A 15,960-nucleotide genomic window follows, 5' to 3' on the forward strand; every position below is an offset into this window, starting at 1 on the left:
TCATCTTCTCTAACACGTTTTCCAAAACAACATTTTAAACAAGGACAAACTACTCTATTTGGATCTTTTGCATTCTTCACTGCAAACTCAACAAACTCCTTCACTCCAATTTCATACTCTTTTGACAATCGATTGGCTGAAATCCATTTCCTATCCATATTATACCACCTATATAAATGCAGTAACAAAAATAATAAGCTTTCAAAACATATCAACAAGTTTCAAAAAGAAACCAATATCAACTAACAATTTCAAAACAGAACAGATCATGTGGTATGAGTTTTTGACAATTTTTGACAATTTCAAAACAGAACAGATCATGTGGTATGAGTTTTTGACAATTTTTGACAATTTCAAAACATAACAGATCATGTGTAAAAAATACCTTAGACAACGTAGATGGCCGCACAGTACGTAGAGGATATTAGGGTTCCCAACGTATATAATTATTTGAAAGATGTAGAGGATATGAGGGTTTCCAACGTATATAATTATTTTAAAGATGTATTTTACAGCGCTTGTGAAAAAAGCGCTGTAATAGGTAGTTAAATTCAATGAAAGCGCATGTATTGTACAGCGCTTGTGAAAAAAGCGCTGTAATAAGTAGTTAAATTCAATGAAAGCGCATGTGTTTTACAGCGCTTGTGAAAAAAACGCTGTAATAGGTAGTTAAATTCAATGAAAGCGCATGTGTTTTACAGCGCTTGTGAAAAAAGCGCTGTAACTATTACGCGAAAGTGCTTCCTTTTACAGCGCTTTTTTGACAAGCGATGTAAAAGCCTTATAACGTGATGCGCAAACGTTATATGACCTACTACAGCGCTTGTTTTACAGCGCTTTGAATCAAAAGCGCTGTAATAGGTTCCGTTATTTTTAAAATATAATTACAACAGCGCTTGTGTTTAGCAAGCGCTGTAAAATGGGCGCTGTTAAATGTCATTTTTGGCATAGTGAATGTACACCATATACTTCTTTTATAACTTAAGATAGTAATATGATAGATATAATATATAAATGGTATGATGAGAAGAAAGAAATAAAAAAAAAAAAAAAAATTGAAGTGTTGAACGAGTATAACACCCTAATTTTAAGATGCTTAGTTATATCTGTATGTTTATGTCTCGGTCGAATTATTTAGCCCGTGAGCAAACTTTATTCTACATTCTTTTATGGATTATTCTACCTTCGATCTTATTTTACTTGAGAAGTGAGATATTGAAATGGTTATTATTTTTACATAGTTTTGTCTTATCAAAGTTATACCTTAATTAAATTTTAATAGTTATATATTCTTAAATCCTATTTCAATACATTGTCAAACTGTTTTTAGTTTTATCTCATATTTTTAACCAAATGTTACATATAATATCATCTCGTCTCATTCTCAAGTTTAATTTGTATGCGCACATTACAATTATTTATGTCTATTACGTTAAAGATGGTTACTATACAAGTCAAACATATTTGAATATTAGATTGTTCTGATTTATGTTTGTGTAAAAAAAAGTTATATTAATAGTGTATATAAATTAAATCATTTCATTCATGTTAGTTTTTAATTAAAGTAAAACTTTATAAAGTCACCCCCAAGTAGATTAAGTACTTTGAAAAGTAGAAACATTGGATTTACAAATGATATTGTGAATGGGAGTGAGAATAAGTTGGACTGAGCTTTGCTTAAATAGACCAGACCTACTTTAAAAAATTAAAGCCTAAACCTAACTTATTATCTATCAAATAATTTATTTTAAACTTTTTGGTCTAACCTTTTGTAAAGCATGACCTTTCCTATTAGTTTATAAAAAAAACTTATTTTGTGTTAGTTTTTAAACAATATATTTTGTTTATTTCTAAAAATGATAATAGACCAATAAAAACTATGAGTTTTGTTAAGCCGGACAATCATAACACTTTTCACGACAAACTTGATGTATATATGAACAACAATTATAAACAAAATAAAAGAATAAAACACAAATGTTGAATGTATAACACAATAGTTTAGAGATAGAAGAATAGGTATTGACGTTGGAAAGTGGGAACAAAAAATTGGGGTTCAGATTTAAAATAAAGAGTCTTTATTACATAAATATAAATAATATTTTTTTAAAGAGGAAAAATAAATAGTTATAATAGAAATATGAGAAGTCTTTTTTTTTTTTATTACAATATATATATATATATATATATATATATATATATAATATATACTTTTTAGAAAGTCTGAGTCTGACCTAATCTTTTTACTTTTTTACTAAATATGTCATGACGAATCAAGCTTTTAATAGGTCCATTCATATACCTTTTTTGACCTAACATATTCCTATCCATAAATTGTGAAATGAAAATTGAATGAGTTTTTGTTAAAAAAAAAAAGCATTAAATTTATAGGGGAGTAATCTATGACAAAAATCCTTATGAATGCATACAACCAAACATTGATTTTTTTTAAAATTAAAAAAAATGATGTTTTAACAATTAAATTAAAATAAAATTTAATAATATTAATTTATTTAAATACAATTAATTGTACTACTAATATACATGAGTGTGGGTTGATCCGTCCATCCAATCATTCAACTCAACCCGACCTGATTTTTACACGTATCTTGTCACTTTTTGGTCTGACCCAACCTGTTGAAAATCCACTTATATTTGGTTCGGATAATGGGTTTAACAATTTAAACTCATCGACCCGTAGACCCCGACCCGATAACTAGTTATATATTCTTAAAAAAAAAAAAGTTTGGCAGTCCTAACAATCCAATAGGGTTTCGTTACTTTTCTTCTTTAGATTTTCAGCTTCTTGAAGTCGCGTCGTCGTCCACCTTCTTCTTTTGTTATGCAGGTGCTCACAATTGTTATGATTTTTATACAAATTAGTTATAATAAAATATTATTAATAACTGATTTTTATATGAATGCTGATGTAAGGTGTTCATGCGTCTAGGCTAAATACTGAATTTTTCTCGCAGTTTATTATTTAATTTGTTTTGGCCTTATAATCTTGTTAAGAGCTTGTACTTAAAGTTGACATTGCTTAGAATTGATAATTTTTTATATTTTATTGATTTACCGTTGTTGAATTTATTTATCTATTTAAAGATTGTTGGATTTATTTTTGTGTGTGAGAGATTGATGATTTTTTAAAGAATTAAATGGTGTGGTTGAAATTTTATACTTTTTGAGACATTCAAGTATTAAATATATTTTTATTCAATATATTTTTTCTGTAAAATAAAAAATAGGTTATTATTTATGTATAACTTGTCAACCCAATCCGTTTTTGATCGGGTCGGTTCAGTTCGAGTTAAGTGGAAAAAATACGGGTTTAGAACTTAACCCAACCCAAAAATAAACGATTGGGTCGAGTATTGGATTTTGTCAAAACCGGTCCAACTCAACCCACGTACACCCCTACTAATATATACATAGTTTATAGTCATAAGTATCTATGTAATTACTGTTTTATCTCTTTAGATAATTTTTTCAAAAATTGAAATTAGACAATTTTTAAAATTTTATTTGTAATCTACTTTGTCACAAGGTAGATTAAATATACTAATTTTTATTTCAATAAATATTAAAAAAAAAAATTCTTCATTATTAAAAAAGTATAAAAAAAATAACAATCAAATATGAAATCTCAGGGCCCAACTTATATGGTACAACTTATTGAATTGATCTTTCCATGGAACATCATCCCCTCACCTATATCATATTAAATTGATTATTTGTCTTTTTCTTTTTTTTTTCCTCGGTGGTTTGGTTCGATTTTTAAAACATTGGGATGAATAAGTTACAATTCAAAATGTAAAAATAATTTTTTTCGTAAGTATAATTCAAGTAGTAATTACAAAGACATTTGAGATACTCATGTTGGAATTAGTTTACTACTTAATCTTATAAGTCACGCTTTCACGTAAACTATATTTTATAAGCTTAATAGTTAAATAAGCATACTATAAATATAAAAAACAAACATAAAATCTTGATAACTTTATAATCTACATCATATTAATTTATAAAAGATATTATGAATAGTTGGCTTAATTGTTTTGATAGTTTCTCAACGGCGATTTTGAAGAATCTATAAGGATTGATCCTGAAATATAGAGAGACAGATGGCGAACATTCATTGATTTGTGGTTATTCCTCAACCTGTATTTTCTAAGCCTTAGAAACTTAGGGAGAAAAGGTAATATGCTGCGTGTTCGATATATTGAAAGTCATGGTCTATATATAGAGTGGTGGCTATATAAGGTTCTTTTTATTCTCAAATGAACAATAAGTGATATTCACTCACACTTGAGTATATCAATTAACTATCAGAATTAAAAGGCAAAAATACATATATAGCCATTTAAGTTTAACTCAGTTCCTGCTTAGATCATTTAATTTTGTTTTATCCCAATTTGGTCCTTTCAGTTATATTTTGTTTGAATCGTTAGTTATTTATTTCAATTTCGACAACAAGTAGTTCAACTAAAAGGTTCTAATAATTTGAAACTATACCAAATACTGCAACAATATGTCCATCATACTAATGCTTCATAAAACATTAATCAAAATTTCTAAATGGTCTATATTTATTGATTTTCTCAACAAGAATTTAAAAATACACATATAGCATGAAAAACAAGGTGATAAAAGTATATCCACATAATCAACATATTTAACTTTTTAACATGCGAAATAGTTTGGACAGTCAACTTATTGTGGTATTTTGATTAGATATTAACATTTTATGATATTAATTCAATAAAATTTTCAAATTTAAAGGGCTGCATGGATAGTTTAATATCTCTTAAAGACTAATGGTGCAAATGAATGTAACATAAAAGACCAAATCTAAAGAAAAAAAAAATAAATAAATAAATAAACTTAAAGGACATAAACAAAAATTAAGTTAAACTTAAATAATTAAATGTGTATGTTTGCCAAATAAAAATCTAACAAACTTTATTACCTAATTTGATCACTAATCAATTAAGACTCCTAATTGATAAATAGTTAATATAATTGATATGAAAATATTTGCTCACATAATATTATTTGAAAATAATGAAATATTCCAACAACTGGAATATAGGTTCAAACTTGAGATATATCTCTTTCTCTATATTGAGTGAGTGTAAGTTTCGTCACTAGTTAGTATAAAAAAAAAAAATGAAAAAAAAAACAAATCAAACAAAAATTTATCAAAATCCCAAATTTGCGAAGCTATTATATGTTGGATTATAATTGAACACCTCTAAGTCATAATCCAATCAGACATGTCATCAACCTAATGGCATCAAGCACAACTCGCGTTCAAAGATTCGATGGTTCACGGGATTTTGCAAGCTGGATTATAGGGCCCAATTACACGCTAACCTAGACTCTATAAAGGGTGTTAGTTGATTAAGATATTAAAACGGCAGTCATAGAAATCGAAATCCACTAAAGAGTGTGTAACGACTCACCAATTAAATTAACTATCTCAAAAATGGATGATGTTGAAGCATACGATCTATTGGGACGATCTATTGGGACAAGAGCCAAACCATGATGAATAGGAAGAGCATTTTCTATAATTAAATAAGATTCCCACAAAAAAAGTAGAATTTTTTAATAAAAGAAAATTTAATTATGATTCTTTTAAGGGATAAAAACTAACTCACAAAATTCGTGGATGTGACGAGCACATGTATATTTTTGAATTGACAGACGTAATAACAAAATAAGTTTATTATAACTAAGAAAATGGTCTACGCAAGTGACTCAAAAACTATCCGAACTTTACTTGATAACTAAGACAATAGTATGTCCAAGTGAAATAAATAACCAAAAGCCAGGCAATACGACGTGACAAGATATAATATTAGGAAGTTGACTATTAATATTATAATTGTAATAGCCACTTAATCACAAAAATAACAACCAAACGAAAAGTAAAACAAAAATAATTTGAAAATTAAAGCGAACAATGAGTGTAAAAAAAAGTTAGTCATCAAATAATAATAATAATAATAATAATAATAATAATAATAATAATAATAATAATAATAATATTAACGTGACAGTGAATATAAAAAACTAAAATATCAACAAAAAGTAATACAAAAATAAACTGACTACTATGATTGCTTTGAGGTTCAACGAATAATTAATATAGTTATGACATGAATAATAAAGATCAAAGTCAATTGAAGGTAAGAAACATAAACAATGAGTTGTTTGAATTGGATCTTATTGTCTTAAAAATTTGTGTTTATGCTCGGTGATAATAGAGCATAGTAAATAAGCAGATGAAAGAAGGAAAATACACAATCATTTATATTGGTTCGCCACTAATTCAGTAGCTACGTTCAATCATTTCTCTTAAAATGATTTTCTCCAGTAATTTAATCTGAATTACGACACTTAACTACAACAAGTTAAGTCTACTCAATTTTCAAATTGACCTTACAAACTGTTGAGGAAAATAACAACTATCGAACTAGATTACAAAAGTGTTTTGTTAGTTTTTATGTAACTCTCAAGAGAGAATATGTATTTGTTTCTTACAGACTTAGCACAACACAAAATAAATAAAATATTCAATGTAGTTCGATTATTGAATGTTGTATCAACAAAATTTTATTGATGTTTCGTGAAGTTATGTCTTGTTTTTTAATAGAGAGAAATTTTTATAGATGTAAATTTAAACTTTCAAATGTTTCAACGTTCTTCTTACAACAATTTTTAGATTTTAATTTCTACTTCCTTCTAATCAATGACTTTTCCGTTGCTTTGATTCTTACTGATCTTAGCTTTGAATTTTCCCAAATTCATTATCGACGGTTGCTTTGATTTCAATCCATCTTGGCTTTAAATTCTCAAATCTGTTGTCAATCGTTGCATTGACTTCAAACCATATTGGCTTTGAAGAAGACACCATTAGAGTGTTTTTAAGGAATTTTTATTTAAATAATAATGATGTGAAAATTTTGTAGAAAAGTACAAAAATTAAGTGAATGACAAATCATATGTCAAGTTCGAATTCACTTACATGGTCGACTAAGAGAAGTTTTTTGGACTAAAAACAATATTTATTCATTCAAATTGATAACAATTACATTGATCGAGAACAATACAAGTTAAAATCGTTAAAACTGCAAATGATGAATCTATGAACAAACTCACAACATCCAAGTTAATAGCATATATAAAACGAAAAAAAAAAATGTCTACATATATGACAAAGACTACAAATATAATAAAATTGAAATGTTCATAATGTTAGAAACCAAGAACGTTCTAGAAAAATTAGATTGATCAGGATAAACCAAAAACATTCTTGGTATTAAAAAATTTGTACTTCAAGTAAAATTTTAATTGTTTGTGATAACTAACTAATTACTCAATTAGTTAGTTAATTAGTTAGAGGTCAGTTAGAATGAACCATGTATAAATAACACACATCATTTATTCAATAAACAAGTCCTACAACTCATATGTTATTCTACTTTTCTATTTCTTGCACTTGAAGCAATAGCTTGAAAGCTAACAATTGGTATTTAGAGCGAAGTCCATTGATCTAAATTAGAGAGTGATAAACACGAGTGAAGTGTGAGGATTAAACACGAGTGAAGTGTGAGGATCAAATATAAGTGAAGTAAGGATGAGTTCAAGTGCAAACAATAAAAAAAATTCCAACCCATATTTTGATGGAAAAGATTTGGATAGATGGAGAATGCATATTCGAGCATTGTTTGGATTTCAAGAAATGTTAGAAATCATAGAAAATGACTTTGAGTATCTGGGAGCCAATCCAACAGAAGAGCAGAGATCAAGTTATGTATGAGACACCAAGCTCAAGAAGGTGAAGTTGAAGATCCAACAAAGACAATTCAAATTGTCATTTCGAAACTTTGAAATTTTCGAGTGTCACTTATTTTTTATTTCGAAGATTTTGAAAGTTTAGAAGGTTCATGTAATTTTTCTAAAGTTTCAAAATAGGGGGTGAACAGTTGAGAAGTTAAAAAAGTTGAAGGTTTCAAAGATGGTTAAAAGGGCAAAATTGTATTTTTACTTTTGATTTGGGGGTGAGAAGTTTAGGTGTGGGAGTGCAAGGTATAATCTTCATGAGGTACAAACAATGGACCTACAAAAATGGACGGATATTCTCTCCCTGGCCCAAAAGTACGGTTAAAATGTAAAGTGTTTCTTTCTTCTCTCATCTTAATTTCTTGAATATATAAAAACATATGTCTAAATTAATTAATTCAAATGCATAAAACCCATACTTTTACTATTGTTTACACACAACCCCATACTTTTACTAGTTGAAGCTTGCCTTTACTTGTCCTTTGAAATTGTGGGTAAAGGGTGTAGATTCTTATGAAATTTATTGTCTTTATTGTAGAATTTCTTTCCACCAGAGATAAACTTTCCCTTCAGTTTTTCATCATCTGGTGCTTACATCTTTTTTGCAACCACCCTAGACTTGTTTACCATAATGGGGTAGTCACAGATCCTTAGAATTTCAATTAAAGCATTGCAGCTCAAGCTTAAGTCCTTACTCAAATTTGATTGCCTTCCACTCGTCTTGAGGATATAGCTTCAAAATTTGGCGACATACTCTACAACTGCAATATCTCTATGATGAATATGAATAAACTATATTTCCTTATGAATACAAATGTTGTGGGGAATATACTTCTCTAGAAATAACTCTTTAAACCTATCCCTAGTAAAAGAAACTCGTTTTGTCAGCAGACCTCCTCTAATACAAATCCATCAATGCTCAACATCATACTCTGACATAAAAAATGCAAGGTCAACTTTGTGAGTGCCAACACAACCATGATTATAAAGATCTTCTCTAACTTCGACTCGATCATAACTGACCTCGAAAATATGGTGGATTGTTCTTTCGAAATTTAGAAACCCTAACATATTGAGGGTCTACGACTGTTATCGATTCAACATTGGGTCCTCTCAAATGAAGGAGAGTCTTCATATATTCTCCATGGCTGTCGTTATCAAGTGAAGAGCCTCAACAAGTGCGTCATTTGTAACTCGCTTGTTAACCATCATAAATATGCACACCACCAATCATGCACTGGGTTGGCCAGGCCCAATATAATAACATACAAAATGCATGACTATAACGAGCAATCCTATAAGCCAAGTTTTGATTATTTTTTTTAATTAATAATAAAAATAAAGTAAACTAAATCCACATCACAGTCCGATCTAGGTTTGAACTAGCTCTGATACAAAAACTGTAACGCCTAGTTACGTGGGTATAACAATTGAGATAATAATGGAAAACATTTCAAATAATATAAGGGAATAAGGTAATGTAATAAATAATGAATTGTTCGAAAGAAGTAACATTATGAAATCTTAAAATAAATCCTTACAATTGAAATTTTTTTAATAATTAAAATATCAAAAGCTGGGCAAATAGTATCTAATCCCAAAATAAAGTATGACGTAGATGGTATGTCTACTTATTCTTGATCTACTAACCTAATCGAAGAAAATCACTCTTCTCAAGGGAGGTAAGACGACGTCCCCGACGGTCTCAGTATCTGAAAACAACATTTTAATGAGATACTAAATCCCAATGAATAATACACACAATTTTAAAACAAGTATTGTTCTCAGCCAGAGCGGTAACCGGAAAAATCGATCACGCCACTCGCCTTCTTCTAAAAATATTATGTAGAAATATTCATGATATAACTAAGATTTTTCTATGAGAACCAATTACTTCCAATAATTAATAAAAACTCATCAATTAAATTAACGATAATTCGCATATGTAATAACCAAAAAATTCCCCTACCCGCATTTATTCTGGAAAAAAAAAAAAAAAAAAAAAAAAATCAATCAATTCAATGATGTCTCATCATGTGGAGCATTTGTTCATCTAGTATGGGGTACAAGATTCATCCATGTGGAGTTTAAACTCCATCTCATTGTGGAGTTTAAAACTCATCTATAGGGGTGGTATAAGACCTGTCTGTGTGGAGTTTAAACTTCATCTCGTTGTGAAGTTTAAAACTCATCTATATGTGGGGTAAAGGATCCATCCTTGTGGAGTTTAAACATCATTTGTGAAGTTTAAAACTCATCTATATGTTGGTACAAGACCCATCTGTTTGAAGTTTAAGCCTCGTCTCATTGTGAAGTTTAAAACTCATATATATCGAATGTAACCTCATCTTCAACATATACAATCAAAATAATTCATATTTTTAACAATCATATTCGTAAAATCATATTTATAATATAATATTTTATTTGAATATAATAACAACAACTATTCAATAAAATATAATAAAACAATATTTTAAAGAATATATATTTACAATATGATATTTCATTTAAATATATAATAACAACAATCATTCAAGAAAATATAATAAAACAATCTTTTAAATAATATATATTTATTATATGTAATTTTATTTGAATATATAATAACAATAATCATTCAATAAAATATAATAAAATAATATTTTAAAGAATATATAATCAAACAATCATAAAAAATAAAAATAAAAAACCTTTAATTCAATCAACAATAGTAAATAAATCAGTTCATAATATATTATTACAATTCAGAAAATTACAATTTTAATAGAGTTAAATTTTCAACAAAATATAATTTTATAAGAAAATATCCTTCAAAATATCTAACTCTTTTTACATCTCAAATTCTCAAAATAAATATACTATAAAAATTAAAAGGGTACTTAATATAATTTTCTTTGGAGAGTCTACACTCTACAGCTACATATATAATCTAAAACACTAGGCCAAGGCCCCAACAATTATACCATTTTGAAGAGCATGATCCATACATCATCCCTCCCACACGCACATGCTCATAGAATATAATCGCGTGCCTGATCACTTTCACTTTCATCTCATTGATCACTCAAAAAGACCCAAAGTCTCATCTTAAACAATGCCGTCAAATTTTCACACCGCGCCTCCTAAAAAATTTCAAAACTTTCTCTCTCAAAACAAACCAAACCAAAACTCAAAAAACACAAATTCAATGTTTCCAGATACCTCACCTCCCTCTAACCTAATGATAATTATCTCCCTTCCACCATAGTCACCATCGAATCATTCACTCACTCAAATTATTATTATGGTAAGGGAACATAGAGTTGATTCATTCTACACAAAACTCCGTCAATCGGCACACTCCTCATCTTCTTCCTCACCCGTTCTAATCTTCCCATCAACCTTCGACAGTCGATTCACTTTGCGCTCTCAAAATCATTTTTCGCATCCTTGAATCAGATTCCATCCAATACTCATGTTACCCCGTTTTCTCTTTTTGCAAGATTCACAATTACGCTACCCCAACCCAAAAAGACAACCTTGTCTCTATCGTTTTAATCAACTGGGGTTGCCACATAGATCTTCGTAGAATTTTAAATCTAGGTCAAAACGCTAAAATATTCGTCGTTGATAGTCATAGACCTATTCACTTTCATAACTATGTGACCAAAACGACACCTTCATTGTTCTTTTCACCCAAGACGATGAAAAACAAGTTGATCTCGCTTACGATTTTGAGTTTCCTCTCACTTCTTTAATTAGCTAAAGCTTCTACAATAATCAAATAAATTCACTACACACATTTATTTTACAGAAAATAAATCAATCAATTCAATGATGTCTCATCATGTGGAACACCAGCTCATATACTATGGAGTACAAGACCAAACTGTGTGGAGTTTAAATTTCATCTCATTGTGAAATTTAAAACTCATATATATATGGAGTACAAGACTCATCCGTGTGAAGTTTAAATCTTATCTCATTGTGAAGTTTAACACTCATCTATATGGAAGTAAGCTCTGTAATGGATGGAATGGAAAGACACGTGAGCAGCAGGTGACAGAAAATGACACAGCATTGCCAATAATAGCATGAATAACAACCTTCCTAAAAATGAGGAGTTAAGACGTGGGGAAAGAGTGAGAAGGCCCACGTGGAAACTAACAGACTAGGGGTATTATATGAGTGGTTTAGAGAAGGTATTAGGCATAATTGATGTATGAAAATTCTCTATCTCTCTCTGATTATTCCTTCGACTCTGAACCTTCTGCCTTCTTCTCCAATTTCAGTTATAGACCTTAGCTTTTCACCTTGAAAACTAAGAGTCAAAGAAAATAATAACGAAAAGCATCCCATCAAAATACTGTTGTTCTTCCTGTTCCAATTTTTTTATTGCTTCATTACATTGGTGCTTTCATTCTAATCTCAAATATTTTTCAAATCTTCATTAAATTTTGACCGTATCTTCTTTTCAATTTAGTTAAAGATTTTCTTAAATTATAAATTTGAATCAAATCTTATTTTAAATTTTCTTCAATTATAAATCTTATTATTATTATTAGTACATTTAATATTTTGTTATCAAGCAGACAAAAACGGTTTGGGCTTATTTTTACTGACTCAGCCCACACAAACCTAAACCTTAAACCCATTGCCGAAAATATGAATGAAAAATTGAAAATATAAGAAGAGAACTTCTGCTAGGATTTGCTCAGCCTCACTCTAATAATGGAAACGGGTTCAGCTACATCACCTGTAGTTCTCTCCGACGACCTTTTCTTCGAAGTTTTATCATTCCTTAATGTGAAATCTCTCATGAAACTGAAATGCGTCGCCAAATCATGGAATTCCCTCATCTCTCATCCCACCTTCATCAAATCACACTGTCTTCGATCGAAACGAAATCCACACATCACACTCTCTTTGGCATCTTTTAACCACTACTACGATAAGAGTGTTATCCCCTTCCCTTTAACTCGTTTACTAAACAACCCACTCATCAAAATTCCTCACGATCCTTACTACCAATTATCAAAGAAAGACTGCTGCTTTATCGTTGGTTCTTGCAACGGCTTGCTTTGCTTGCTCCGTCATGATAACACCGAGAATCCTAAGGATTCCACTTTCACTGCTCGGATAATGTTCCGTTTATGGAACCCCGCCACCAAGACTTTATCTAACAAAATCCAGATTCGTTGGCGCAAATTTATCAACCCTCCTTTTGGATTTGTCATGTATCACTTTGCTTTTGGTTATGATTTTTCCACCGATATTTACAAAGCTGTTGTTTATTTTACACTGGGAAGTGTAACTATGGTCAAAATTTTCGACTTGAGTTTGGGTGATAGTGTTGGGAGACGTATTGAAGATTTCCCTGTGGTTCCTTTAAGCTATAAAGCCCGTCGTCCTTGGGTCAATGAGGGTGTGTATATTAGTGGCACGGTTAATTGGATGGCTACTAAAAATAAGTTGAAACATGATTGGATAATTGACATTACTATTGACCAATTTGTGATCGTTTCGCTTGATTTACGGACAGAGACATTTAGTCAGTTGTTGCTCCCTCGGGGTTTTGATAAAGTGCCACATGTTGAACCGTCTATTTCTGTATTGATGGACTCTTTATGCTTTTCTCATAATATTGATGAAAAATATTTTGTTATATGGCAGATGAAGGAATTTGGAGTTCAAGAGTCTTGGATTCAGTTACTTAAAATTAGTTATGGTACTATTCGAAATGTTTTTGATCCAAAGATATATTGCACTGAATGGGTTTCTTACTGTCGTTTTATGTTTATGCACCCATTGTGTTTTTCTGAGAATGGTGATACATTGATGTTGGCATGCGATTGTAGAAAGCATCCAAAGCATGCAATTCTCTATAATTTGAGAGATAACAGCGCAGTGAACACTAGAATTACCAATCATATACATTGGTTACGTACGAAGAATTATGTTGAAAGCTTGGTTCCGACTCATTGGAATTAAAGTAAGTTCATTTTTGTTCATCATTATTATGTGAATTCTTTATATTGTTTGAAAATCCTTGCGGATACAAAATTGTATTGTTGCATTTTGTCTTATACTACTTGTTTGAAACTTTGGCACCATTTTTTTGGTGATGGATATCTTTGATTCTATTATTTTTATCTTCTTTTAGCACAGGGCTATTTATATTGAGGGAATTTCTATGTGATTTGTTATAAGAGTTATGGGAACTTTACTACACATTATATCTCTCATTATTATTTCAAAGTGGAGACTTAAATAAGTCTTTTTTTTTTCTTTCACACAAAAATTGGATTTTGAACAATTTTCATGCATACTACGAGTATCTTAGTTGAAGCATAATAGGCCATATGATGTTTGCTGCCCAATTACATTTTTTTGTTTTTGTCATGCTTCTGTTAGTGTTGCACACTTCAATACCCTTGTTTGGCTTATGTTGGTATCTCACTCTGTGTGTGCTTTATTTTTTAATAATTGCAGCATAAAAGAGCACATCTGGACATGAATCAACAAGTTAACAATGTCACCTTTATTGGATGGATGCTTGAGGTTGTTAGATTGTCTCTCTAATTAGTTTAAATTATTTTTGTTCACTGATTAATGAGTTTGGATCTATTGAGTATTGACACCAATTGTCATATTTCGAACTATATCAACTTTTGAATAAACCGTTTATGTCGCATATCATTTTATTTTACATTTAAGCAAAATAAATTTATGTGCTCAATTTTATAAAAAAAAATTATAATTTTTCTTGATTGTTTGCTTCTCTTGATCTAATTTATGATTCATAATCTGGATTGACAAAAAGTATATACTTTATCAAGGCACAATCGCTCCTTCGGTCCTTTAATTTAATTCAGATAATTCTTTAGTCTTTTATCTTTTTTTTTTCTCTTCGATTTGGTCATTTATTTAATATTATTACAAAAATTCAAAAATATAAAAAATGAAAATACGAGTTTATTTGACTATTTGAGTTATAAATTTAATGAAATTTGCATTATTTGAAGATGATAATTAATTTTATTAGTTTTGTTTGAAAATTTTGTTGAATTTTTGTTAAAAAATGATGACATTGTTAACATTTTAAAACGTAAAAGATCAAATTATTTATTTAAAATTAAATAAAGGTCCAAATTGGGGAGAAAAGATAAACGACTGAAGTGTTATCTGAAATTAAGTAAAGAGATCGCGGAAGCAATTATACTTTCTATAAAATCTCATGATATTGTCTACTTTTACATTAGCATGAACCGATATTACATATCATGCTCTTAGAATGTATTAGTGCTCTCACATGATGGTTATCTTTATACTTGTATGTATTGTGAATTCTCTTAGGACAAGCCTTGTCACAAAGTAAAAGATTGAATAAAGGACCAAATTGGGGAGAAAAGATAAAGAACTGAAGTGTTATCTGAAATTAAGTAAAGAGATCGCGGAAGCAATTATACTTTCTATAAAATCTCATGATATTGTCTACTTTTATATTAGCATGAACTAATATTACACATCATGCTCTTAGAATGTATTAGTGCTCTCGCATGATGGTTTTCTTTATACTTGTATGTATTGTGAGTTCTCTTAGGACAAGCCTTGTGACAAAGTAAAAGATTGAACTCGATTAATTAAATATGAGATAAAATTGTCGTGAAATGTAATATGATGCTTTCTTTGTTCTGTTTTAAATATAAAATGTCCTTTTTCTTTTATTTTTTTTTATTGATAAACGGATATGTTTAAACAAGTTTCAAAGAAGTTATGAGACTTTTATATTTTGTAATTTCTTTTTTGACATATCTTATGTATAGAGAGAATATTAGCTTGAGATATGTGTTTTGCACGGGAAATATTCACTAAAAAAATTTCAGTTAAAATCTAAATTTTATAATATCAAATGATTGTACGGCGATATATCTTTTAAATATTTGTAGATAATGGTCAAATTGTAATGTGAAATAGATGAGATAAGATGATGCATTTGAATCAATTAAGATTGAGTAAAAAAAGAAGGGAACGTTTTAGGTTTTTGCATAAAGAAATAAAAATGGCCCAACTATACTATGTAGGCATAGGTCAAGAGAAAAGGAAGCAAAGAGAGGCATACATAGA

The 15,960-nt window shown here is 29.5% G+C and overlaps 1 protein-coding gene across 1 annotated transcript; it reads left to right on the forward strand.

The window, feature by feature from the left end:
- The first annotated feature begins 12,491 nt into the window (after positions 1 to 12,491).
- LOC101498017 (F-box/kelch-repeat protein At3g23880-like) lies at positions 12,492 to 14,513 on the forward strand. The gene is made up of 2 exons (XM_027332596.2): positions 12,492 to 13,825; positions 14,326 to 14,513. Exon 1 carries the CDS (start codon positions 12,565 to 12,567, stop codon positions 13,822 to 13,824), a length of 1,260 nt encoding a protein of 419 aa, XP_027188397.1. The 5' UTR covers positions 12,492 to 12,564; the 3' UTR covers position 13,825; positions 14,326 to 14,513.
- The last annotated feature ends 1,447 nt before the right edge of the window (positions 14,514 to 15,960 follow it).

The sequence above is a fragment of the Cicer arietinum genome, chromosome 3, assembly GCF_000331145.2.
Source record: "Cicer arietinum cultivar CDC Frontier isolate Library 1 chromosome 3, Cicar.CDCFrontier_v2.0, whole genome shotgun sequence".
Taxonomy (NCBI): Eukaryota; Viridiplantae; Streptophyta; class Magnoliopsida; order Fabales; family Fabaceae; genus Cicer; species Cicer arietinum.